The 27,665-nt window shown below is 36.6% G+C and overlaps 5 protein-coding genes across 10 annotated transcripts; 1 reads left to right on the forward strand and 4 right to left on the reverse strand.

Moving 5' to 3' along the window:
- Positions 1 to 1,445: 1,445 nt before the first annotated feature.
- On the reverse strand, positions 1,446 to 3,456 carry LOC110850347 (zinc finger protein 652). The gene is made up of 5 exons (XM_022097784.2): positions 3,274 to 3,456; positions 3,060 to 3,137; positions 2,856 to 2,983; positions 2,555 to 2,777; positions 1,446 to 2,450 (listed from the first exon to the last, which is right to left on the reverse strand). Exons 2-5 carry the CDS (start codon positions 3,134 to 3,136, stop codon positions 1,628 to 1,630), a joined length of 1,251 nt encoding a protein of 416 aa, XP_021953476.1. The 5' UTR covers position 3,137; positions 3,274 to 3,456; the 3' UTR covers positions 1,446 to 1,627.
- A 1,762-nt stretch (positions 3,457 to 5,218) lies between these two features.
- On the forward strand, positions 5,219 to 7,467 carry LOC110850358. 4 transcript variants are annotated; one of them, XM_035850081.1, is made up of 3 exons: positions 5,219 to 5,331; positions 5,423 to 5,516; positions 5,674 to 7,467. In XM_035850081.1, the coding sequence occupies exons 2-3, from the start codon at positions 5,457 to 5,459 to the stop codon at positions 7,075 to 7,077; spliced, it is 1,464 nt and encodes a 487-aa protein (XP_035705974.1). In that variant the 5' UTR covers positions 5,219 to 5,331; positions 5,423 to 5,456; the 3' UTR covers positions 7,078 to 7,467. The 4 variants fall into 4 exon arrangements, with proteins under 4 accessions (XP_035705974.1, XP_021953487.1, XP_021953495.1 ...); XM_022097795.2 differs by having other exon boundaries at positions 5,223 to 5,335; XM_022097803.2 differs by having other exon boundaries at positions 5,223 to 5,335; positions 5,426 to 5,516.
- A 73-nt stretch (positions 7,468 to 7,540) lies between these two features.
- On the reverse strand, positions 7,541 to 8,634 carry LOC110850375 (zinc finger protein 90). The gene is made up of 4 exons (XM_035845805.1): positions 8,552 to 8,634; positions 8,277 to 8,475; positions 8,076 to 8,174; positions 7,541 to 8,005 (listed from the first exon to the last, which is right to left on the reverse strand). Exons 1-4 carry the CDS (start codon positions 8,632 to 8,634, stop codon positions 7,541 to 7,543), a joined length of 846 nt encoding a protein of 281 aa, XP_035701698.1.
- On the reverse strand, positions 8,593 to 12,871 carry LOC110841728. Of its 2 annotated transcripts, none has more exons than XM_022087423.2 (12): positions 12,331 to 12,871; positions 12,124 to 12,252; positions 11,752 to 12,037; positions 10,995 to 11,675; positions 10,640 to 10,888; positions 10,396 to 10,557; positions 10,139 to 10,300; positions 9,875 to 10,078; positions 9,702 to 9,806; positions 9,404 to 9,607; positions 9,089 to 9,331; positions 8,593 to 8,734 (listed from the first exon to the last, which is right to left on the reverse strand). In XM_022087423.2, exons 3-11 carry the CDS (start codon positions 11,907 to 11,909, stop codon positions 9,151 to 9,153), a joined length of 2,106 nt encoding a protein of 701 aa, XP_021943115.2. In that variant the 5' UTR covers positions 11,910 to 12,037; positions 12,124 to 12,252; positions 12,331 to 12,871; the 3' UTR covers positions 8,593 to 8,734; positions 9,089 to 9,150. The 2 variants fall into 2 exon arrangements, with proteins under 2 accessions (XP_021943115.2, XP_021943114.2); XM_022087422.2 differs by having other exon boundaries at positions 12,124 to 12,255.
- Positions 12,872 to 14,129: 1,258 nt separating this feature from the next.
- Positions 14,130 to 19,197, reverse strand: LOC110850267 (ubiquitin carboxyl-terminal hydrolase 15). 2 transcript variants are annotated; one of them, XM_035852066.1, is made up of 8 exons: positions 18,555 to 19,196; positions 18,136 to 18,299; positions 17,497 to 17,502; positions 17,272 to 17,394; positions 16,845 to 17,088; positions 15,338 to 15,471; positions 15,080 to 15,242; positions 14,130 to 14,385 (listed from the first exon to the last, which is right to left on the reverse strand). In XM_035852066.1, exons 1-8 carry the CDS (start codon positions 18,580 to 18,582, stop codon positions 14,237 to 14,239), a joined length of 1,011 nt encoding a protein of 336 aa, XP_035707959.1. In that variant the 5' UTR covers positions 18,583 to 19,196; the 3' UTR covers positions 14,130 to 14,236. The 2 variants fall into 2 exon arrangements, with proteins under 2 accessions (XP_035707959.1, XP_021953416.1); XM_022097724.2 differs by having other exon boundaries at positions 17,272 to 17,502; positions 18,555 to 19,197.
- Positions 19,198 to 27,665: the final 8,468 nt, after the last annotated feature.

Consider the following 27,665-nt stretch of genomic DNA (forward strand, 5'->3'; position numbering starts at 1 on the left):
GCAGCACGACTACCCGTACCCGTGCGGGTACCAGTTACCCGCTACCCGTTATGAGAATGACGTTAAAAACTAACCAACCTTCAGAATAAATTTGATTTAATAAATTATTTGCCATTTGAGTTGTTCATTAGTTTGAGATAATACTGTGCAAGTTACGAATGCCATAATTTGATGTCTAGATGTCATTAGATGCTTCTAAAACCAAACTTTTTGGCTTACAATGGAACCTTTTTTAAGCTACACCGGAATTTCTTAGCGAATTAAATAAAAAAAAATCAAGCCAAAAATTAGGAATTATCACTTATCTTTCCGCTGAATAGTCCGTTTAAAGATGGGGGGGGGGGGCAGAGTTTAACGTCCACCATAGTTTTTGTCCAGTGGGGGAAAATGATGCTGAACATTTACCTAAAAATTGAACTTTGCCACCAATATCTTTCTTCAAAGTGGACACTCAACGGAAAGTATAACGCGATTCCCAATTTTTGGCATGACTTTTTAATATACTCGCTGGACAATCTAGGTGTAGCTTGAAGCTTGTAGCTTGAAAAAGGTTGAGTTTTTAGTTTGACTTTTTGAAATTTTGACTGAAATAACGTTTTCATTTAAAAAAATTGCCTACAAATAAAATTTTTGCTTTCAATCAGATTCGGGTTTCTATCTTCAAAGCACAAATTAAAATTTCTTCAGTCTTACAAAAATATACACAAAAACAACTTGTGTTATACAAGTCAAATTATTACTGATATTTTAGAGCAGGCAAATTATGCTTGAGAAACAATAATTTATCCACATTTTCGGGTCGTGAAAAGCATTTGAGGCTGAAGTAGGCTTCTGTGGCTTCCGAAAAGACACGGTCGCTATAAGCGCTAGTTGCAGCCAAATGCCATGTGACAAATCGTCGTTGAAGCTGCCAAAGGAGCCAAATCCATTTTGTGCCAAAGGGGCCTTCTCCCAAAACAAAATTTTTCAGGAGAGCATAAAAACAAAAGATGCATTTAAACCTCAATATTTCTATAATTGAGGAGATGCAGACAACTTCTACTCACTCAAGTAAATTGGTAACAGCAAATGAGTGTAATTTATAACTGGTTTTAGTATATTTACCAAATCATCATAAGATGTATGTAACTCAATAGGAATTACAGATTTTAATTTCTGATCTCCGATTTTGATGCCCTTCGCATATGTTGTAGTACTGGGGGAGGGTAGGAAAAGTGAAAGTGGGTTTCCCTCCATGCCTCCGTTTGGCCTTACCACACCCCCTCAAAGAGTAAACGAAAACCGGCAAATTTTTTTTGCGAGTTGCTCTGAATTTTTTGTTCTCATTTTTGAACTAATCGAGATATCGACTTCCGGTTTTCGGATTTGGGTAGTCAATCGCATGGACTACAAAACTACCGCGTTCAAACTCAGTGACAATTTTTCTTTCATACAAATAAATATACTTTTTCAAATGTTTCTTTACTTCTGGACCGAATCCTATTATGGGAATCATTTGTATAAATAAACTTTGCAAAAATAACAATGATAGATTCTACGAGTATACATATCTAAAATATATATTTTCCGCGTTAAGAAATTACAACCAATACCAAAAATTGTATAAAAACCAAGTATTAATTACAAATTACTCCTTAGTTTTATTTAACCCTCTATTTTTCGTATTCGGATTATCATGCGTTTTCACGTGATACCTCAAGTGTGCAATCCTCTTAAACGATTTATCACACCTGGGACAAGGATGGTTCCTCACGGATTGGTGGACCTGCCGCTCATGCCGTTTCAACTTCATCACCGTACTGAACATTTTCCCACAGGAGAAGCACTGCTGCTTTACGGAGGAATGCATCGCCTCCGTGTGCAATTTCAAGGACTGACTGAACTTGAAGGTCGCCTCACACTGGTCGCATTTTAGGGGCCTCTCTTCCGAGTGTGTCTTCATGTGGGAGATCAAATTCGTGTGCTGATGAAACGCCCAGCCGCAAATTTGACAGATGAACGATTTGCTGTCCGAATGAGTCACACTGTGCGTTTTCAGACTACTTTTCGAATGGAAGCGGGATGGACACTGGGAGCAGGGAAATTTTAATCCTTGAGGTTCGTGACGCCGTTTAATGTGACTTTTCATTCCCAAACGGGAGAAAACTTTGCGACAAATGGGACACTCGGATGTAGGTGGGGGTGGAGGACCAAATTTTGACCTTCTGTATCTTTTCTGTTTTTCTAAGGGAGAAGAGGTTTCATCTGTTTCTGGATTTTTGGGAATATTTGTTTTCTGTTTTTTGGAACGATTTGGCTTTTTAGTTGGCTGAGGAGAATCATCTTGAGGAGGAGGGGTCCAATCTGTATCTTCGGGGTCGGAAATATGTCCTAGGGAAGGCTGGTCGTCTCCGGAATCTGTTTCATGATGAGGTGCAAATGTCAGTTCTTGATTACGAGACTTTCTCCGCCTGGAATTATTTATGCATCATGTAAACAAGTAAGTAATGTGAATTTAGTGATACGAATTTAAGTCGGTGATTAATTTATGACTTGATTTAATGCGTGTTTTTACGTTTTACGCTCGCGTCGAACATCTTCTCGGCTTTTGTCTGTTCCTCCGTCGCTGTCATCATCGCCTGTTTTTATTTCAAATTTTAAGGGAAGCTCAAGATTCTGAAAGTATTCCGATGGAGCTGCTGCAAAGTCGACACGATATTTTTGCGTAATTTCGTCCAAACATGACTTAATTGATCGTAGCCAATCTTGCATCAAATTGACGTTACATGAAATATCATCTGGGAGAAGGGAAAGAAATGTATTTACTATAAAATATTTTTAATTTCCAAATTTGTATTTTTAATTTATGTAATAACCTTCAAAATAGTTTTGCCACTTGTTAATAATTGTCCCCAGCTTAATTTCCGCCTTGCGAAAGGTATCCTCGAGGAATTCCAGCTCTTTAAGTAATCCAGGCAAGTCCACGTTCATTGTTGTATAACCGCTAAAAATTATTGACACGGGAAATGAAATATTAAATTGTATAAAAATGAAAAACGAGGAAACTTTTTCGAAATTACTTTTCAAATTCCTCCTCTTTCTCCGTTTTTATTTCTGCCGGATCAATCAAGGCCTTCTCGCCCGACAGGAAAGCCATTCTAAATATGGGATAGAATTATATTTTTGAAATAGTGAAGTATGAAATATAAAAAGGCGTACGATTAATAATTTGTAATTATTCAGCAACAACACCAAATTTTAAATTAGTTCCGGAAGATCAAACATCTTGACTACCTGTTTGACAGTCGAGAAGATTATGATAGGATGTTTTCCAGATTTTATAAATCAGGCACAATCAGCAATTATCATCGTTAATTATAAGCATTGACAATTGACAATATTAAAAAATCTGTTTTGTTTATGATGTGTTGTGAGATTCAATCAGCTGGATTTGCTCGTCCCAGAAAAGAAAAGTAAATGGGGAATCTGAAATAAAATCTTTGTTGTCGTCTGCAGTGTACATTTTCATGGAAATTTTCAGCTATTATTAGTGCATGTAAAATTATGACCGTATTCTATTTCTTCGCATCGCTAGAGTAGTTTGCAAAGAAAAACAAGGAGCCAAGCTTCGTAAAAATTGTCGTCGTCTCCCCAACTCGAACAAAACATTAATGATTCTCCTCCTGATAAATAATGATATCCTGGTGCAAGACCCACACTTGGTGATAGGGATGCCAATCCCGGACGATTTTTTAAATCCCGGGAATCGGGAATCCCGGTTTTAGCCGTACAAAATCCCGAGAAATCCCGGGATTTTTTCCCGAAATTCAAAATTTACCTCATAACTTGAAATTAGTTAAATTTGGGTATACAAAAAGGTACGTACTTTTAAAAGTACAGAATATAAGCACATTTATAATACTTATGCACATGTACATATACTTATGTTTTTTCGAGATCTGTGCATCCATAAGTATTATTATAACATGGAACTTTCTGGCCTACGCAAAATAAATACGATAGCAGTACAAGCTAGCGATTAGATAGTGGTGTGTCTGCTTGTAAATGTAACATTTCGGTGCAATCTGATTGTTGTGAGTCTAATTTTTCGCCCTTTGCCTTGGAGAGGTGATAAGAAAAATTTTGAAAATTTCATTCCAGAAAACTTAAATAATTAATCAACGATTTGCTAGGATTTTAACCTGACATGAAATGCATAAATTAAAGTTTATTATTAGGGTACTATTATAAAAAAAGCTACAATTGGACAATTCAAAAATTTCAAGTTCAAATATATGAACTACCTCGTTCATTCAGCCTTAAATTGATTGACTAAAATTCGAAATTATATATTTCTAACATGTTAGCTTTTTTGAGCGAACTGATTTCAGATTTTATAATTATACCGAGGATAAGGCTTATTTCTTCCTTCAAATTTAAATCTGACATCGAAATTAGAAATTTTGTAGGTTTCATTTTGTATTGCAAATTTTACTTGCGAACTATAAGATTTAGATATATTTAAGACATATATAGATATTTAAGAAATGTGGCTTCCTATGATATGTAAAGCTTTAATCTTGGAGTTGAGAATGAATTTTGACAGGTTATGCTCATCGAAACTTGTTCTTATCAATAATATAATCGAAAATTATATAAAACCGCCACTAAAAGCAAAATATAAGGAATTTTCAATCCTGAATGACCAATTGAAAAATCCCGAAATCCCGGGATTTCAATTCTTCAAATCCCGGGATTTCGGGATCCCGTTTCCCGGGAATTCCCGGGAATAAAATCCCGAAAAATCCCGGGACTGGAACCCCTACTTGGTGACACAACGGGCGCAAAATTCTGATTGTGAATTATTATTCTCCACATGATTCGTGAGGTCGATCTTTTTTAGAAAAACTTTGCACAAGGCGATCTGTTCCGTGGCGAGGGTCGTGGCAGTAGGAAGTAGATAGGATAGATAATATGTAAATATGTTGCATTCTGTCAGACAGAGGTTTTGGAGACAGGACTGTCTGCAATGCTCAACTTTTGGATTTGTTCCCAAATGCATACTCATGGATGATATGCATGTGCTTCCCGTGCACAATGGAGGGCCCTTTTCTCAGTCTGGACATTAAACAACGAATGCGCATTTCCATGAATTCATATTTATGTATAAGAAAAGGTCTAATTTTTCCAGGTAAGCTATTTTAGACCTGCATCAAGAATTACGTGGAATATTTAGAATTTCATTTCCTCACCTCATTCACTTTGATGGAGTGAGATCGTACATTTTCATAGTACTTTTTACATTAATAAGGTTCACTCTTGCTCGTTTCCTCAGGATTAAATAAATATTACGTAGGTTGGTAAATAACTCGCAAGATAAATAGAGCTGGAGAAATTATATATTGTACTAAAATAAGAGTATATTTTTATTAATTTCTCCCAGTAGACAAGAAGCCTGAAAAGAATTCTTTATAAGAATGGATTTGGACCGCAATCATGACACACAGACTCCTCACCTGGCCGTCAGACTTCCGGAGGTATGCAAATAAGTATACATGTATCTTACGTAGCATATTTACATACGTATCTATTTTATCAAAAAATATGTCTCGTTTCTTCCCAGAGTCGTTTTTAAACTTGTAATAAGTGGCTGATTTTCACATTAATATTAATACATATGTATATATTTAACAGATTGTGGCGAATATTGTCCCCTTCCTCCCAAAATCGGACCTCATCTCGTGCACTTTGATCAACTCGACGTGGGAACAAGAAGCCCGAATACCTCTCCTCGTCCTATCCCAGTTTCTCATCGACCCACAAAATATCACCCACCACCAAGAAATTTCTTCCGTCCGGGGAAACTCCGCGAGAAACGTTGGGGTCGTCGAATTCCGAAATTTGTCTCGGGGAGGCCCTTGTGGAAACTTTATTTCTGCCCATGGCCACAAAGTGAACCGATTGGTGACTCGGCTACCCCCGCCAGATGTCGAATGGCCGCAATTTTTCGAAACCTTGTCAAACTCATTCCCCAATCTGACCTCGGTCGCGTTTGTTTTCAACCGTCTGGATTACACCGATTCCCCTCCAAGCAGGACGATCTTTTCGAAGGTTAAGAACCTGGCAATCTGCAACTACAACCCCTCCGACTTCGAGGGAACTCAGCAAATACTGAGTACCCAATTGGCCCCTTTATTTCCAAACCTTGTGGCCCTCTGGTGTCAAAGAATTTGTCCATCTGTGGTGAGATCCTTCCTAAAGTTCGCCCCCACTCTGACCATCTTGACTTTGATCAATATCCCGTTAATTGATCCAATCCAAGAAAACACGGTAAACCTGACCCGGCTAGAAATCGGGCTTGACTCCAACCCCAACCGCTTCGCACAAAGTGTAACCGCCATGCTCAAAATTTCATCCGGAACGCTGGAAAATCTGAGACTAAGCCGGGTACCAAATATTGAACCCTTCGTGGTACAAAATTGCATACAATTCATCATACTGTTCCCAATCTTACCGAGATTACGGGTTTTTGAACTTGTCCACAATGACTTCGCGACACGGCTTGGGGATAATACAAATTCGCAGGTAACACCCGCTATAAACCTGCAATTTGTAAGGGGTAGTGCCGAAACGAAGTTACCTTATGCCGAGCAGTTCCCCGTTCTGGAAACATTACGGGTTTTGAAGGGCGCCTCTTCTCGAAATGATAAATTGACTGATCAAGACTTTTTTGAGGCGAGCATGGGGTTTTTGTACAATTCGTTCCTCCATTCGACTAACACGAAGTGTTTAACTTTGAAAAATTTGGTCATTCCGTTCCAAGAGGAGTGTGGGGAGAAGTTTAAGTTTTTCGACATTTTCCACATTTTCGACAGCAGAAAGAGCTTCGGTGGTTTTGAGTGGAAGGATACTACCGCAGACGTTTTGGAACGAGTCATCGATGTGTTTCCAAATTTGATACAATTGGAGAAGAAGGATAAGCCGGGTAGTAAAAGTAAAGGAAGGGGCCAAGGATTTGTGGGAAAATGCTTGGCTTCAATTTTTGGTCTATTTAGAATGATCACAAGCTTTTTCCCAAATTTGACACATATGGAGTGAAGTTGGGCGTGGTGAAAGTGAAGGAGGAATTCGATGCAGATTAAGGAAGAAGATTTTAATATTTGATGATATCTGATTAATTTTAATTGCTAGGTTATTGTTGTTCCTGTTTTGTTCATGGCTTTCTCGAAAACACAGTAGAATAATTTTTGTGTTAAATAAGTATAAGGTCAAAATGCTTCAATATTAGAATATATGCATATATAGTTTAACATTGTTTTGTTACAAATAAGAAAGGATTTTCAAAGGAAGCAAAATATTTGTACGTTATTTATTTTATTTCCAAATTTGTCACTTATTTGTTCGTATTTTAGAAGGCTGGCTATTATCATAAAATTATATTTTGATGAAAGTAGACGCACAAAATAAACTATATTACTTTGAAAAAGTGAAACCCTTTGTTCAATAATTCGGTAAAAACTATAACATATTTACGTTATAAATTATGTATGTAAAACTCTGATTAAGCGTCAGTATCACTATCTTCCGTCCCAGACCTTCTCTCGCCACCGGCGTCCTCGCCTCCATGAACTTTCACCTTATGTAACTCAAACCTCCTCGACGTGATGAAGCCCATTGAGCATTCGTCACAATTAAAATTCTTCTTCTTATCTCCGGACGATTTGTCGCTTGCTCGTCGTTTTGCTTGCAATTTTTTCCTCGCTTCGTCGTCATCCCCGCAAATCGTGGTTGAGTGAAGTCTGAGATTGCGTGGTTCTCGAAATCGTTTTCCACACTTTGAACAAAGATGTGGTTTGGATTCTTCATGCGAAAATTTGTGAGCGGCCAATATTGTTTTCTTTGAAAATTGCTTTGAACATATTTCGCAAGGAAACGTTTCATGGGTTTGATGATGGTGGGACAATTGGAGGAATTGGTTTCGAAACACGGCGTCACAAAAGAGGCAGGGACATTGAGAAGCTTCCGTCTATAAAAATGTAAATAATTCGTTCCGATTAGTCCCGATTTGGCTCAAATTTCAAAATAAATCCACTCACAATTTTTTCCGAAGTGCATCCTTCCAAATGTTGAATCCACTCGGCTTCAGTCTCAAATTCCAGGGCAGAATCACAATCGTACGGACATTTACTTTTATCCTGAAAGTGGACGAGTTCAATGTGTTGTATACTGCTCTTGCCTACACTTTTTAAGCAAATGGTGCACTTTTGAGATTTTCTGGGTAATTTGGTAGACTGTACTTCACCATTTTTCATGTTATGAACGTATTTTCTGTGACCGCTTAACCCCCCGTGAGTAGTACACGTGTTTTGACAAAGGTCACATTTGTAGCGTTTCCCTTTATGGACGGAGCTAACGTGCTTACACCGTGAATCTTGGCGAGCGAACCGTTTGTCGCAGAACTTGCATGAGTAAACTTTAGCCTCTGGAGGAATATAACTGCAAGAAGTACATCAAGTTTTGACAATTTATTGCTACGAAAATGCGTACATATGTATTTAGCATTAATTATTACCGGTTGGTTAACTTCGGCGGCTCAGCATGCTTCTTTTGATGGGCCGTCAGCTCATCCAAATCACGACAACGAGTCCCACACATTTCACAAACGAAGGCTTTATTGATATGCACAGAGGCAAGATGTGCGCGGAGCTGGAAGTTTGCAGCGTATTTCTTGTCGCACAGGGTGCACGCGAAGTCCCTAGGTTACATAATCATGTTGAAAAATTAAAAATTCAAGTGAAAATGCAATGGTGTGAACTTCACACTGTGAAGTGTAACACGTCGATTTGGTTGAAATTGTAAAATCGTGTATGTATGGAGAAGAACAAAACTTTTGAAAGGGAAAATTTTTGTAATCTTTCATCTCAAATATTTTGACCAATTTCAACCATTAATCTCACAAACTTCCAAACGTTGGTTGTTCACTTTGACTTTATAATTTTAAAAAATTAGTTTAAAAAAATAAAATTTCAACCAAATCGGAGTGTTACACTTTTACACTTTACATGATCGCATTGTGCGTATGAAATTCTACGTAAGTAATTAAACCCACAGAGATAACGTTTCCTTTGCTCCGATCGTGTCGCATAGAGTGGAGATGAAGGTTATAAGACTTCACCGTGTAAAAAACTCGGTCACAAGGGAGACACGATTTGACCGCGGTGGTTCCTTCGCCAAAAACACCTCGTCCAGGATGATATTTTTTCCTGTGGTCGACAAATTCCGAATTATTAGGAAATGGTGGCAATTCAGGACATCGGTCACAGACGAAACTAACTTTCCCGTCGGAATCACACTAAATTTAAATCGAACGAAGCATGTTAAATTTGCTTGATAAATTAGCGTGAAAATCTAATTATTTTCCCACCGTCTGGCTAGAACTGCTAATTGATGGGTCCTAGACAGTTGGTGTCCATTAAGGTTTCGGTGATTAGGAAAGGTTACGCTGCACACTTCACATCTTTTGCCATGCAGAGATTTGTGTTTTATGAGGGTTGTAAGGTCGTCAAAATTCTCACAGCAAATTGTACATCGTAAAGTGGAAATCTCTTGCTCGGTTGGACCCAATGCACTAAGTATTATCCAAAAGTTCAAGATTAATTAATTCCTTTTACACTTATGATATACATAAATTAAGGCATTCATCGTTAGTAAATTCGGCTTACGAATTATGAATTTTGTCGACGTGGTGAAATAGCCCACGCGCATCAGGAAACTCGGCCTGATCACATTTATCACAAAGAAATGTAACCACACCGTCTTCATTCAATCTGTGGAAAATATGGAAATTTACATATGCAATTGTGTCACATAAATTAAATAATTTTGATCTATTTACTTTCTGCAGCTTAAAGCGGTCACATGTTTTTGTGATTTGAGATGTTGAACTAGGGAAAAGTTGTGTGGAAACGAGATATCACAAATTTCACATTTTTTCTTATACTGATTTTTATGTTGGGTTAAAGTTTCCACGTCGTCAAATTTTGTGGCGCAAACGACGCATTTTAGAGAAGATATTTCATCCTGGGTTGGGATCACAGTTCTACAAGAAAATTAGGGTTGAGTGGATGAAATTGATAAAATTTTTAACCCGGGTAATTACCTAGGAGGAGGAAGAGCTTTAATTTGCCCAGTGTGAGCGAAAGTAGTTCTAAGATGACGCTGAAGAAGGTACATTCGGCCGTAAGTTGTATTACATTTAAGACATTTGTATCTTCCGGATTTCTTGGATATTTTAGCACCATCAAATTTCAATTCTGGGCGACTAAATTAGAGCACAAAATACAAATACAAATTCAAGGCTAAATTGTTGATAATTATGATGTTAAAAATTTTGAACATTTGCAATTATGTATGTACCGGGCACGATGACCAGTTTGGTTCCGCCCGGTATGTGCGAGAGTAGTGGTAAGGTGACGACGAAGATCCTTCATTGACCCGTAAGACGTATTGCATTTGAGACATTTGTATCTTCCCGATTCCTTGCATCTCTCGGTGTCATCAAAACTCAATTCTGAACGACTAAATTAATGACAAACCAGAACACGACTAAATATTCAAGACTGAATGATTGATTACCATTATGCAAAGAATTTATGAAGACCTTGGGTTATTATCATCTTGTCCATAAACCGATTCGTCATCTGATGAAAGCTCGACTTCATCACTGTCCGAGGAAGCATGAAAGTCGGAGTCGCCTTGATTCTCAAAGTCGCCATTATCATCATCGTTATTTGGATTACCACGTTTCGTGATATTTTTGATTAGTTCCTCCGCCCGGATTCTTGAGAGTCGTGGCCTCTTAGCATCATTCTGTAGGTCAGCTTCTTTGTCGTTGCCGTCGTCGCATCGACTATAAAATAATAAAAAATCATGTTTGAAATGTATGGAAAATTTAATTGTAGCGTTTATGTATCTACTTTCGTTAATAACAACGCATGCATATAGTAGCCGGTTACCTCCGCTTTTGATTCTGTCGTTCTGATCTGTCCAACCATGGATTCCTCTGGTGTCGATTAAGCTTCCACAATTTGTCAAACGCCACCTTGCACTCGGGACAGGTCAGATTTTCCAAGGTGGGCGATGCAATAGGTAGGCTGGAGGCATGACTGTCGAAATCCGGGACAATTTCATAAACGCCGTTAATGTTTGTAAAAAGTTTGACTTCTTCGCCATCCTCGTTTTTGACTTTTGCTATTTGCAACCCCCCTGAAGGTTCCAGAACACATGGGACGACGACATCTCGAGCAGGATCATGCATCGTCACCAACTCTTCTTCAGTCTTGCATTGCACAAATTCTTCGATCTCAACATAATCATCAATTTGTGGCAGGGCTAATGGTAATTCTGGCATTGTTTCCACGATGAAATTTACATCAGAATTATTTACTTGAACACTGGCACCGTCAACAGTGACCTCAAGATCAGCGGTCTTATCGTCTTCACTCGTCTTTATCGATTCCTCTACAACTGGGAAGATAAGGTCGTCTACAGGCACACAATCGTAGTCGCTTGTATCACTCTTGCATTTTTTGACATCTTCATTATTGGCAGTTTTGTCATCAACGCTTGTCGAAACGTTGGGGGAGTCATCAAAATTCTTCAGGTTAACAACTTGCATGCCTTTGGAGTTGGATTTCCTATAAAATAATCAAATGTAGAATTCTAATTTGTTAATTGTGAATGCATATTTATATTAACCGAAATTAGGGTTACTTATTTTGTCGTTCTGATATGCCCAACCATGGATTTCTCTGGTGTCGATTAAGCTGCCACGATTTGTCAAATGTTACGTTACACTCGGGACAGGTCAGGTTTTCCAAAGTGATCGAGTTTGAAATAACTGATTCGTGATTATCAAAATCCGGAACCATAATGTCATCGTCGTTATCAAATTTTGACAAAAGTTCGACGTCTTCACCTTATACTTCGGGCGAATCATCATTTGGATTGAGCGGAACGTTATCAATAATTTCAGACGTTGAATTTTGTATGTCAGCATCTGTTGATTGAGAAATTGTGTTCCTAATTATTTTATAGTTCCCTTAATAATCCAGTGAAGAGTGATGATTTAATTTATTTAATTACCTTCGTGGTCCGATCCCTCTTGGCTACCAAGTTTGACCACATCGTCGTCTTCACTTTGCACCCCAGGCAAATCATTATGGTGGTCATTGAGCGTAATTATTTCTGAGATGGTATCTTGTATTTCAGTATCTGCTGATTAAGAAATTATTATATTCTTGATTAGATATTGTATTAATTCCGTCAAATACCATGGTTTAATTTAATTACCTTCAAGGTCTGATAAGTTGTGGCGTAATTTAAACACACTTCGAATGCAGGTTGAAATCTTGTCAATTCTCTTTCTCAGGTCGATAAGTTTATCCAACGTTGCCGAACAGAGGGGACAAATTGAAGTCGTGGAAAACTTGTGGAAACTTTCTTTTAAAATAATTTGTCGTAAAATTTCAACTTTTATTTGAGATAATGGACGGCGCTGGTGCTTCACGCCACAAATGGAGCAGTGTAAAAATTGTGATTTAATTTTTAATTCGGATTTAACTAAATTCGTAGAAATTGTCTGTTCATCACATAGTTTAACTAGGACGGCGGAAGAAATTAAATCCTGCAATAAGTTTCCCGTCCCCCGATGTAATTTGTTGGACGTCATTTTGAAACTAATAGTTAGGTGGTTTCGAAAAGCATAAAATTGCTAGTCATGTTTTTCCTTTAACTTAAAAAACAAGCTGTTAATTATTTTCTTGATTATCGTAAACACACAAGAGGAGAAAAAGAAGGAAATTGTGCAGCATGCAAAAGTGAATCGCGGTGAAGATTTCCTTTCTCTTTGTTTATGTTGCAGGTGAAATGATACGCATTTTCATAGTTACATACATTATGTATCTACCAGCTTGGTAGGGGTCATAGTGGTCCAGCATAATTAATTAATTAATATGTCTTATTCTATTCTGTGGTGTTACGCTGCGTCCCAAAGCAAAGTGTGAAGATAATTTTGTTACTCGTAATAATTAAATTACATAATATGCATATCCAGTGCTTGCAATTAGTATTAGATATAGGGAAGTGCGCCTAGCGGATGAGACTGGTCGAAAAATGCCGTGTGGCTCCGCACGCGAATTTAAAAATAAAATTTTTTGTTGAAGTTTTAGACAAACTTATGTTGACTTAAAAAATCATGATGTATTACTTTAAATAATGCCGCAAATTTCTTAGGTCTAATTTAAAGCGGACACTTTACATAAAATTTTTCAAAAAATATGCACGAAACTAAACTCATGTGGATGACCTGAATATAATTTAGCCGAATTTTCAAATGGCCGGTTTTCTATTCAGTCAAGGGTCAGGAAGTCTGATATGGCTTCAAATTAAAAGTGACAAGCAGGTTTCCCAAAAAATGAGGGATTTGTCAGAAAAGAAATGACCCTGAATTCTTCACTATAAATGACCCCAGTGACCAAAATACGTACGCGAAAAACTGGATCAAATGAATTTTGGAATCCATGGTCATCGGTCATCATCTTCTGCAGAAAATTATTTTTTGGCTGAACGTAACTCGCTGTCAATAAGTCAAAATTCCTAAAAATTGCCAAAAAGTTAAAAAATTTTGATTTTTTTTCCGAGAGGAAATTGCCCCAAACTTTCCCCGATGTGGTCACATTGAAAAAGTGGGGACAGATTTTGAAAGCTAATATCCTACTGAATCAGAAACACCGAATGGATGGACAGGATTCAACAGAATGTGGTAGCAAACTAGCTCTAGGTGGGTGAGAAAATTTTTTTGGGAGTTTTCAGGAAGAAAGTAGTTGTGGAAGCCACACACGAAACCTAGCCAACTATGGTTTAGGGTGATTGTAGGGTAGGGTCACTACTTTATCATCGTAAATTTTTAGTAAACCCAGTCTGCTATATTTAGAGATATTCACATTTTTATGCCAGTCTCATCCGCTAGGCGCACTTCCCTATATATATTGGTATTTTGTATTTTTACAGTTTATTCCTCCAACAGTATTAAATGTTTGATAGAAAAGTTCGCCAAATTTTTCAGCGTTTCTATAACCGGTGTTTCAATGTGATTTTTAAATTCGGGTTTTATTTGTGTTAGATAATAAATTTGCATATTACACAAACCATTGCGTTATTCAAAATGTTATCTCTACAAAAAACTTTAGAATCCTCTTTAATCAGCACTTCCACGCCTCCCGTAAAATAAAATGTACGCCTCCTTACGAATATCGTCGTTTGAAGAGAATGCATCAGACTCCACGAACTCAACCATTTCGTCGCTAAACTTCCGCCATGCATGATCCACAGGATTTTTGCAGTAAGCTGAAAGATTTAGATAAGTATTCATGTACAAAATGTGCATTGTACGGATTTTTATGTCCATATTTTTTTTATCTAAATACATTTTGACAGTTATATTTTGCATTGCCCATAATAATTTCCACCCTATTTACAATTCTAGCCAGAGGTCAACGCCGCCGATCTTACGCCGCCGCGCCGCCATACGCCGATAAATCTAATTCCCTATTCTTTCAGCATTGAGGCGACGCGCCGCGCCGTGCCGAAAAATCCCCAAAATTGGTGCCAAATTGGTCGGCGCTGACCTCTGATTCTAGCAAGTTTTGCATAAAGGTGTTTTGAATAATAGTCATATTGTATTTATAATCTTTTTTGATTAAACATATTTTCACATAAAGGGACTTTTTACATAATCGGATATCGCATAATGTTACACCGTTCGAAATCTGGTAATAATCAAGCAGGTATTTATTTCTCGATATTAAACCGCTCGGTATTAAAATTATCATAAAAAAATTTGCTACCGATACGGTACAACTTTAGTATCGATATCGAAGATGCGAAACGAGTGAGAACTAAGATTATGCAAATACAAATTGTGCTAAAATGTTGTTTTGTATATTTAATTTGAAATTAGACCAATTACTTTTTAGTGTTGTGCAAAATAAATTATATAAATCAACCGGAGACCGTTATGTATGTATTTTTACATACTTACCTTCGTTGTAACCGCTGTCGCTAGTGCTGTCATCCTGGAAATAAGTGACAACGCCAAACAAGTCGTAAATATTGCCCTCGTTGCGTGGCGATTTTACCCAAGGCGAAAGATCTAATCCTTCTATTGGAAAATCGACTTGTTTTCCTAGTGGAGAATGGGCCACCTATGTACAATGGAAATATGTACATACATACATATATAGATATTTGTACCTAAAAGTTTTATTTTAGGCAACAATAATTGACATACATAACTAACCCGTTTACTAAATCGCTTTAAAACAATGACCAAAATTTGTGGAGTTGTCCATATTTTAACCTGCTTCACCGTCCCACTGATTTTCTTCTGACAGCGGACACAATGCCATGAATCCTCGAGATTTAATTGTTCCGCTTAAATTGCAATTTATAAATAATCATGTCATTACATAGATATGTACATACATACACTCTAAAAAATCCCGTCACAAGGAGTATTACAAGTCGGAGTGTATATGTATTATTGCAAGGGTTTTGCATCTAGGGGTTGCCTTATTGGAGATTATGAGATTAATTCGAGGGTACTACAGGGTGTGCCAGTTTAATCGATTTTTAAAATTAAAAAGTCCGACTTGGAGAATTTGCAAAATGTATTCTCTATTTTTAGACCAAAAATTGTTTTTTTTCCTTTTATTAAGAAAAAACTCGAATAAACCGTCGCAAACGCGCATACGGAAGTAGCTTCAGACGTACTTCACCCCAAACGGTCCCACCACAACTCGGGAACACTTAATTTCACTCTATTTCACCTATAGATTAACTTTTTGTAAAAATCTCATTTTGCCCCGACCACACCCCCTGGCGACGAGGGGGTGTGGAACAACTCGGGAACACTTAATTTCACTCTATTTCATCTATAGATTAATTTTTTATAAAAATCTCATTTTGCCCCAACCACACCCCTTGCGCCTAGGGGGTGTGGCACAACTCCGGAACACATAATGCTACTCTATTTCACCTATAGATTAAATTGCACTAAAAATCTCATTTTGCCCCGACCACACCCCCTGTCGCCGAAGGGGTGCGGCAAAATCGGGGAAACACTCAATTTCACTTAATTTCACTTAATTTCATTTAATTTCACTCAATTTCACTTAATTTTACCCATAGATTAAATTGCACTAAAAATCTCATTTTGCCCCAACCACACCCCTGGCGCCGAGGGGGTGTGGCACAACTCCGGAACACATAATTTTACTCTATTTCACCTATAGATTAAATTGCACTAAAAATCTCATTTTGCCCCGACCACACCCCCTGTCGCCAAAGGGGGTGTGGTCCGGTTGCCCCCAAAAGTTGATAGGATCCTCCCCCTGGGGTCCTATGTATGATGGCGAAAACCGATTTCGATTATCTCGATCCGTTCTCCTGATATCCTGCTGACAGACAGACAGACAGACAGACAGACAGACAGACAGACAGACAAAGTCTTCACATAAAGTAGCTGAAGCTACTTAATAAACTGACACAATTGTATTATTGACTGATAGAAATTTGTTACTAAACTGGTAATATTTTCAAATCCCGCGATTGGACCTATTACTAGCGTGGTAGTGAATTCACTAGTCAGTCGATAACAAACATAAATATTACCATGGCGATAAAGTCGCTACATACATAAGTATTTATACGTATATTCCGCAATACTTTGGTATAATAGTAGATTATTTAGAGTGTATTAACTTAAGTTCCAAGCTCTTCACAAATTAAATAAGTAAGTGACCTACGAGCTGTGTAGCTGTTGAAACAATCTGCCAGACTGACTGAACCGTCCGGGTTGTCATCCGGTATTGGGATGGGTAACCCCAAGCCGAGACAAGGGTCAAATGTCATGACCTCTTTATTGCATCCCGAGCAGGTTAAACTTGAACCAAGAAATCCAATAAAACAATCTTGAATAATGGACTTATTTCTGCTCAAGTGATACGCAATCGTTTCCGCTTCGACTTGTGCACTTTTATCTTTTGAGAACTAGAGTAAAAAATAAAGTAATTATATATTTAGCATTTTGCTTTCGAGAATCGTTAGAAATTCGGGATTTTTAGAAACTAAAATCATGACTAAAAAATAACAAAAATTTGGAAATTGCATTTTTTGAGAAATTTGTCTGAAACAGTTGAACAAATTTTTTGTAAAGCGGAATACTTGTCAGACCTGAAGAACTCGATACATTTCCTTGCTCGCGCGAAGATTCAACTCCTCGTTAAGGTGGTCTAGCAGCCAGCAGCAAAATTCGAAAGCGTCATGCAGGTTATCACCCTCCCACTGGGGGCCAACCTGGCCGATAATTTCTTTAAATTTATTTTTCATATCACGGAGAATCTCGTGTTTAGATGGATTCCACATATTTAGAAAAAGTTGGGCCAATCTTTTAGCTACCTTGCCCTGTAATTGTACAAAGAAATACAGGGTGGTCAAATGTCTCGCTACAATGGATAATTTTTCAATGGAAAAAATTCATAAATTTCCATTACATAGTTGCCTTTTAAGTTCACTATTTAAAGAACTTTATCATTATGTTATACCAGATTTGATATTAGAGTTGAATAATCAATACAAATCCCAATCTTGCACAGCCTGCTAATTTCCAACCAATGGGCGTCGCACATTGCCAAATTATATTAAGCAAGCGAATGACGCATAATTTCCATCGGCATAGTATTAAAAATGTGATGGGAATGAGTAAGTCATAAGTGGTAAATGGTTACTAATTCTTCTACACTGCTAAAAAGCAGGTAAGTCACATATGTACATTATACATACTCCATACTGGTATTGATTTGGTAATAATTTTCTTCCGGATTGGTGATAGTTTGTTTATGATTAGTGCATACTACTACAAAATTACTGAATGGTAATGCCCGTTATTACCGTTCCGGGAGAGGCACATAAAGAGGTACATATGTAAATATGTACTCTTGTCAGTATTAATTTAATACCGGTTTTCTAACTATATTTAAGAGTGTAAGAAATGTCATTTGTAAATACGGAGGTGAATAAGTAAGTAAAATGCACCACCTTTCCCAGCGGAATCCAGTACTTCTTCCTCAAATCAGTTAGATGTTCATTTGCCAAAAAGTATTTGACGAATGGATCAGCGTTGCATAAACATTGCGCAATAACGTTTAGCCAAACTGTATTTTCCTCGTTGGGCAGTCCAACAGTGGCAGGGACGAAATTATCTGGAACAAATTTTGAGCAAAAGTTTAATTATATACACTCTTACAAATCCAGTATTAAAATAATACCGATCGGTATTCATATACGACTTTACATATGTATAAGAGTCTGCCAAAGTGGTACATACATAAATAGTTCCGTTTCAGTAATAGTTTGGTATTAAAGTTTTACCATATCGGTAGAAAATATATAACATGTATTATTTTAAATCTAATAATACTAAAGGGCCAATTGTAATTTAGATACTAAATACTTACCTGGTCTTGGTAGTCGTGTTTTCCCCATGTTATTTAGCTTTAAATAAGTAATGTAAAAATAATAATTTTTAAAGACTGGTTGAATATTGTAAATATAAAATTTCTAATATGCTAATGATGGGAACAAGAGTATATATATTCGTTGAAAGTTTGCACATCCATTCAGGAGTAACAATCACTATTTTGTGCAAGGAAGATAAGTTTATGTACACAAAAATGAGTCTGTGCGGGCAGGTGAATGCAAACATCCGTTGTGATTATTAATACGAGCAGTGTCCTGGAAAGCTGTGGGGACATGTGGGGACATTAGTATTGTAGGATAGTGGAGGGAGGGGTTTATATGACATGGGCTGATGATGGGGACATCGAATAACCGTGGGGACATTGCCCTTTTGTCTGCACACTTCCGCAGCCACTGAATACATATCTGCATAGATATCGCAATGTGCGAGTCTGTTTTTCATATATTCACAAAGGTGGAGTGTTTACATGATGTCGCCATAACTTACATATAGATATGGTCGTATCTACATTTCCTGTATGAACGTGTGTATAGTATATAGCTGTATCCATAGTCTGTGATTTGTTCATGATTTCGTCATGATTTCATGGTTTCTCGCATCCATACTCCATAACTTTCCAAAAATTATTTTATTTCGATTTTCTGATTGGTCGATATTTTAATTGTTATGGTGATTAACATGCTGAAATCATGAACCCGTGGAAGCATCACCAAATCATGAACAAATCACGGACTATGGATGCAGCTTATGATAGTAGGTATACACATACGTATGTATGTATGCACTTATTAGAAATCCAATATTAAGCCAATACCAAACGGTATTCATACATATGTATATGATTCTACGAAGTGGTGTTGATAAGTAATGCCGTGTAATTACAGCTCGTTATTAAAGTCTTACATATCGGTAGCAGATTTTTATGGGCCGGCGTAATTTTATGTGTAATACCGAGAAATCAATACATGGTTGAGTATGCCAGATTTCTAACAGTGTTTTTGATACATAATGTATGAAAATTTGCAGTTGTACTTTTTCAATTGTTAAATAATATGCTCATTGATTGTACAATTGCACTATGCTAAATGTGTATTATTTATAAGCAAAACATTTTCTGATTAGTGGTATGTTCAATCACCACGGTAACTATAAGTAAATTTATAAATTATTGACATGTCCAATCTCATAAATTTCAAAACTGGTGACTGACTTAGGAAGTAACAAAGTATGCATTCAGGTACACGTCTGTTTGAAAGAACATAGGTACAGGGTACATAACAAACAATTACCTTTAATTTATAAATACCCCTAAATGTTCGGGTACTTTTTGCAAAATTAAGATGGTGATGACGCGATAAAACGGAATCATTTGGAGTTTATATTGTACGAAAAATTTCAATCAGAATGCGACAAGTTTAAACAAACAAGGTCGGTGTGTGCAGTGCGGAAAGGACGCGATCGATTTAAAAGACTGCACGAGGGATAATAGATACATGGGGCAGCCATGGACGCATTACTTATAACTTAAAATTATGACGTATAACTTAACTTATAATTATAAATATACCTCGCCTTATGGCGTTTCTATGACTTATAACTTATAAAATAAGTTATACGTCATAATTTTAAGTTATAAGTTATATGTCCATATGGCTGCCCCATGTATCTAATATCATCTTATCTTTTCCATGCAAATTACGGCATGAGTTGCATTAATGAAACTCGAAGATGTATACACTTAAAATTAGAATCTGGCATAGTCACGAAGGTGTTCATTTTTCGGTATTAAATTTGCTACGCTTGATATTAAAATTATACCAGTCTGAAAAATTTTCTAATTAAGTGGTAAACTTTAATATCGAGCTGTTACTGCACAGTTGTCAATACCACTTTGGTCGAGTCAATTTTAATACTGGATTGCTAAGATTGTACATATATAGCCCAACTTACAAGGTTGCGGTCAGAAGTATATGCACACAAAGTACTGCATTCATTATATATGGTCCATTACCACATGACCACCCAATGGGTACCCAATTAAACGTGTCACTTTGGTCCATTTACAGATTCCGGTCCAATAAATCAGAGAGATCAAATTTCAAAACTTTTGAGTACCTCAACAAAGCATTTTAAGAAGTTATGTAATATCATAAGTGAAAATGAAAAAATTAAATTTTGCAGATTTTACCAAATTTATCCATAAGCGCAATGCTAAACTTTTCAAAATTTGTTTTTTTTTCAAAAATTCATAACGTTCTTCAAAAAATCGTATAGAACTGAACAAGATATCAAAATGTTCACATTAAGTTGAGCTACCGATTGAAAATAAAGCCTCCAAGGAAAAACATCACTGTAAGAGTTGAGAAATGAGCTTTTGAGTAAAAAATTGTGACCTTTGACGCTTCCGAGATTTTTCAAAAACAGGAACGGCATCCAACGACAATCTTTCTGCGGTACTACCTTGCAAATTTTCAAGCCCTTATCTTCGTCATTGCGCGAGATAGAACAGTTTTCTAGCGTACAATTTAATTTGCTCCCCACTGAGCATGAATTAGAACATACGCAGCCGCTTCGCCGACAAATTTGATTTTCCAATCCTTCAATAGTCCATGTTTTAATTACTGAAATATGATTGGGGATACTTCTAGTGATTCCCTCCCACTTTCAAGAAAATCATAGGCAGAAATATTTAAAAGAATCGAAAACAGTTCATTTTTATCCTAGATATGTATTGTCATTAATTTTCTTTATTACGGTCGCGGACCTAATCAAGTTTCCTCAATTATGTCGCGGTCACGTCGCGTACCGTATTTTACAATTTTTATGACTTCCGAGTGAGTTTAAAAACGTGGAAAGGAAAATGTAGAAACTAGTCATCAATTTCACACAGGAAAAATCTATTTATTTTTAGCAATTTTCAGAAATTAAAATGACAAATTAAAAACTACTTTTTTACTGCCTTTCACACTACTTCTCTCCTCGAGTCTCTCTTACATACTTGCTTGCTTCTGGAATATTCTGGCAAAAAGCTGATGCAATTTCCCGAAGCGGATCACTTAAAGTTACGGGGAAAAGTGATACATATTTTACATTTTCATACAATTATCAATTCATACATACATACAATTTCATTAATCAATTTCCAACATATATACATTAATTATAAATCATTTCTCGACATTCTTGAATTTCTGAAGGTGGCTTGGGCACATCCCTCACATACAGATATTTTGATTTATGTTTGGTGGGATTTTGACAAGTGGGAGCACCCAACGATCCGCCATACCCCTTGTCGATCCTCAGGCACACGAACCTCTCAGTCCCCTCGAGATTTGCGATGTAGCATAACCATGTGAAAGCATACAGAACTTCCATCGGGCGACATTGATTTTTAAAGGCAAGTTATTGAAAACAAATTAAGGAAGGATGTTTCTGATAGATTTAGATTCAAGCAAAAATGCTTTCCGCTGCATGGTATAAGTAATAATTATTTGGAACGGGTGAAGAACAACTTGATTTGCCCAGTGGAAAGGGTGTCAAAGATAAATGAACATTTGGCAAAATTTAGCAATAGAACCAAGAAGGGACACGCATTACTTTAATATGGTGCTAGCTGGTTCATTAAGAATTACAAAAGTGATAAAAAGTCAACCACCAACATACTACCCTACTGAAGAAAATACAGGAGAGAAAGTAATAGGTGCAGTTTATCAACTTGAATTAATTCCAGTAGTTGAGGAGCGTCTTTTAACAAAGGGAATCGGGTATATATTGTTGAAAAAATTTCGTGCATTTGAAATAATTTGGGCTTCCAGAATCAAAAGTAAAGATTGAAATCAAAGCTACAAATCACATGTAACCGCCATCATATGAAGCCAAAAGTTCAACTGAGTAAGAAATTAAAGGTTAGATTAGGAAGAGGCAACAGTAAGAATGCATGCAATTAATTGATTGACTCTACAGGAATTCTGTACGACTTTACAGAAACACTGTATAACTCTGCACAATCTACAACTAGTACTAAGATGTTGGATCGCCTGGATCAAAGGATCTAGGAAGTTGAAGAAAGTTTATATTTTACATTTCCCTCGGGCAAATACATGAATCAAAAGTAACAACGAAAAACTGGTGATTTTATTGTTGAATTATATAAGTATATCTTTTTTCCAAAGGAATTTATATGAACAGATTTATATCAAGTGTATTTCAACAACCGTTTACTGGTAATCCAAATACGTATTACATACATATGTATATACTAGCTATTCAGGGAAAATAACAGACATTGGGGGAAATTGTTTTACCTATGTAAACATAATCCTTCAGTTGGAGTTAGTGATCTTCAATAGTGAATACAGATAATAAGAACTGAGTTTTCATTAATGAAATTTACACTAGAATTTACAGACACTACGAATATCATCAGACTTAACTAGAATTTAAATTTTTCGAAAACTTATTGAATAGACGAAGGAATTCATAAAGGTATTTGATACCAGATTCAAGATTTTACGAAAAATTTTCTGCTCGTAGCAGATGTTTAAACTTGTCCCGTTATGTGCTTCTATTTTTCAAAATAATAATTTAATTAAGTTTACTCAACCAATGAACCAGACCCGTACCGACGATGCTTCTAGGTGGAGCGCTGGCTCCAGGCCGTACGGCCCGAACGGCCGTACCGGCGCGCCCTATACACTAGATATAATTGCCTATCACACACAGAAAGATAATTGCATATTAAGTGTGGAAAAGTGTATGTCAGACGTGGTTTATTTGCGAGGCCGGATGTTCCTACTACAAAAGGCGTTAGGACATGGTTTTGACGAATTCATACCTTAATTGCGGGATGGTTTTTAGTTGTAGAGATTTCTAACATTTTTTATGTGAAAGCCCATGTCTCAAACTATAGGTAAGCATATCTGGCTTCCGATTTTATGTACTCTGCGAAATGAGGAAAGGTCAAATTTGGAGAGGTGTCCTTTTTTAGTTTTCCAAACCAGTGTTCTTATAAAATGGCGTTGAACAAAATATTTTTTTCTGAGGTCCTGGTGCAAAAATCGTCTTTGCGACTATTATCAAGGGACTTAGCATGCTTTTCACTATATAAAACCACTTTTGTATCATGCTTATCTTTTAAGTCCCTTTTGTAGTCTAGCTTCATACTTGTCTTAATGGAATGCTCTCTTGAACGCAACTCCTCGACTTTAAAGGCCCCCACATTTTAGGACTTTGATGCTAAAAATCCCTAACGTGGTTTTTATCCAAGGTAGAAATTGTATGTTGCATTGTAAGTACTTTTGATAAAATTTTGATAAGTGGTTACACCCCAGGAAATGAGTTTCCATCAAACCCTATAAAATTTTTACAAAAGTTCTCCTCGAAATTGAAGCGGAACTTTAAATTTTTTTAACTAATCAAAACGCAGTAATTTTATTATTTTGTCACTTGTACCTTGTAGGTAAAATAGTTCTGCATCAGGGAACACAAAAAAGTTATTAAAATTTGTTTTCAACAAAATTTGACCATTATTTTCCTAAATTAGTTCACGAGTTTTTTACTATTCCCCGTCAGCTGATTAGCTAGGGTCCTTCTCCAAAACTGTTTACACAAAATCTTCACTGTTTAATTTAATATTACTTGAGACACTTAGAGCTTTGCCCTCAATCTTCATTTGACCTAGTGGGTCCGCTTTAAAGGTCAGCAGGTCAATTTTCCTGTGCACGGTCCGATTGATCACTTTTCATGAAAACGTATCAGCGACGATGGAGGCCCAACGTTATGTAATTCATTGTGGATTCTTTTATTATTACATGCAATGATTATCTAGGGTTGTAATATTAACAATCATTCACCTCTGACCTCTTAGGTTATCATGCTATATGAGTAATTCAGTTTGGAAAGTGTTTTTTTGGCTCCTTCAAACTCTGGGGGCACTGGAGGGGGCATTTATAAAGCTATCGGCCCAAAATTTTAAATATATCTTTTTGAGAGTATTATCTTGCAACTGACCAAAAATCAGTTCAAAATTCAACTCCCCACCAGAGATATTCAACCGCGAATTCGTCAAAACCATGTCCTAACGCCTTTTGTAGTTCCTAGTCAACAATTTAACAATTTTAAACCCGAATCTCCTCTTACAGGGATGGACCTTTAGCTAATGAGAACTTTGAGATGTATCATACAAAATATAGTATAGTACAATTTCAGACGTACCTCCACGAAGGACTACGCGTGATTTGGGGAGCTGGATGGCCACGGGCTTTTATTTTTTAATTTTGAAGATTATTATAGCGTAATAATAAATCAATAACGTAGAGTTGAAAAAAATGACCTTCAACCACTTTTGGGGCCAGAAAACAGAAGATCTCGACACCCCGATTTTTTAAGCGATATGGGGTAATATTTTCAAAACGGTTGCAAATCGCTGAATACAACCAATTAGGGAAATGAAGCTACTAACATAAGGTCAACAAAATATCCATTCCTAATCCATCATCCCATAGGGGAAGCAAAATATTTAAATATAGGCCAAATTTGTGTGATTAATTAATTAATTAATTAATTTACTTTTGAGATTTTTGGTTAAAAAACTGTGGAATACCCCAGTGGGTTTATTATTTCATTCGACTTACACGGGTAAATAAATAACTTCATGTAACATTTGATTTCAAGAAATGAGATAGAGGATTAACAAATAAGTCTCGAGGGGCTTGTAAGAAGGGCATCCAGAATTGGGTTATAGAATTTCATAGAAGATATTAAAAATCGGCTTTTAGTTTAACGGAAAACTGGTTTTACAATTTTCGAAAAACCGGTTTCACAATTTTCCGAAACCCCGGTTTTTAAAAACTCCAACACCAAAACCCCAACCCCGGTTTTTGGAGTTTAATAAAATATACTTTTTTAAGAGGCAATGTTTTCTGCTTCGAATTGTTGAGATAGGAATTAGTTGTGCTGTAAAATCCCTTATTCAGTTTACATTTAATTTTAATTTTGCATTCTTTGATTATTATATTTGCCAACTTTTTAGAATTTGCAATAAAACCGATTTTTAAAATCGGTTTTAAACCGGTTTGCGCAAAGAATCGAACACCGGTTTCCTACGATTTTTCAAACTTCGATTAATAGAAAACCGGTTTTACCACAATTTGAAAAATCCGACGGTGTTTTAAAAACTTCCGATTTTGGACGCCCTATTTAGCACATGATTTCTGGTTAATTAGACGGAATTTACTTAGAGCTTAAACCTATTGAGTGCCCAGGACGAATTATTGATATGAAAAACTAGCTAAAACTGGGAAGGGGCAACGCTTTACAATTGCTTTGAAGAAATACTCCTGTTTGGTTCACATTGTACATGGTGGAATTCAGAAGTCATGTGAAGGAGTAATTTAATAGAAATGAAAGAAAATTCGATCCTAAGTACTAATCTTTAATTCTTTGATTCGAGCGAAAACAATTGTCGTATTATGGAAAACATTTTAATTTTTTCTGGAGGAGTACTAGTCGCCCTGAAAGCTTGTGGTCATTGTGCAAGACGAAGATAATTGTCGTTTCTCGAAGGACACCGGTTTTCGCCATTCTCTCTCCTCGACGTGTGTAAAACCTTTTGTGATTTTGAAGGATTCTGTTATGCAACTGAGTGTTAGATTTGAACACTTTCTTTCTGAAAATTTGGGCATACTAATCTAAATCTAATGCAATGTCAGACTCTGCATCTTGTTTCGACATTTACATATTTGAATCAATTTCTTCCTCCCGCACTACGAAAATAACATCTTCTTACTTATATGCTATGGTCCCAGAATTAATTCATCTTATTGTAGTCAGTCATGCGTACTCTTGTAAACGTTAAACTATGGATCTCCCTCGGTACCGTTTTTTAAGGTTCCAGTACTGATCCTAAAGGACCCAGAAAGTGGAATTATCACAAAAAATTCTAACCTAATGAAATTAAAATGAGCCGAACATTTTTTTCATTTAAAATTTACTCCGTGGTTTGAAAGGTGGATATAGAGGGCTAGATGACACTTAATTTTGCGACACACTTTGAAGCAAGATACATTCAATGTCGTAATGACCAGATATTTTACACCATTTTTGAAAAGGCCGGACTCAATATGTGTTCCAGGCCGTCCCAATCCCAGGAACGCCTCTGCAATGAACTAAATTAATTTGCGGTTGCACGGTGATACAGTCGATATACTATGAAACACTATTTTTTTTCGACCAACAAAACGTTCAAAATTTCCAGATCAATTACGTAATAACAGCCAACAGTAGTATACATAGTCGGGAACACTCAAGTGTCAACAGCTGATTGCTAAAAAACTACGCCGCAGAATTTAAATCTGATAAGTGCATTAGATTTGCCATGCGATTTACATTATGATTCACTAGGGATTTTGTAATTTTTGAACATCTGAATAAATATATAGGAGATTGAAGAGAAGTGGGCGGCGATAGTTTTTCACAAAAAAAAATCCAACAAAAATAGTGAGTTTGACATGTGTTGAAAAAGTCAAAGGTGTACTTTAATTTAGCCTAACGGACTATAAAAAGGTTCATGGGGACCGAATCGACAAAGAACAGTCGAAGAAGAATTTTTTGAAAACCTCCAAGGACCACACCCAAATGGGAATAGGAAGGATGAAAAGCAGTGTAGAAAACCAAGCTGGCTCAAACTTTTCCTTGCTAAATACCTTCAATGTATTAGACTTTCGCGCCGGTTAAAATTCTAGATACCCATAGGGACTTAATTTATTTTTTACGGTATTTTTTACGGTTAGAATTCAAAATTTAAGCATTTTTGACCTTCCTATGCATGACAAAACAAGTTTTTTCGACATCTGACCTGTTTTTCGCCATGCTAAGGCCGCCCCACTTGGAGTTGGGCCATTGGGTTGAAATTCATCATATAAGCATTTTTGGCCTTAGAATGGCGAAAAACAGGTCAGATGTCGAAAAAACTTGTTTTGTCATGCACAGGAAGGTCAAAAATGCTTAAATTTTGAATTCTAGCCCAATACCGTAAAAAATAAATTAAGTCCCTATGGGAATCTAGAATTTTAATCGGCGCGAAAGTCTA

This window comes from Folsomia candida, unplaced genomic scaffold, assembly GCF_002217175.1.
Source record: "Folsomia candida strain VU population unplaced genomic scaffold, ASM221717v1 Fcan01_Sc001, whole genome shotgun sequence".
Classification (NCBI taxonomy): domain Eukaryota; kingdom Metazoa; phylum Arthropoda; class Collembola; order Entomobryomorpha; family Isotomidae; genus Folsomia; species Folsomia candida.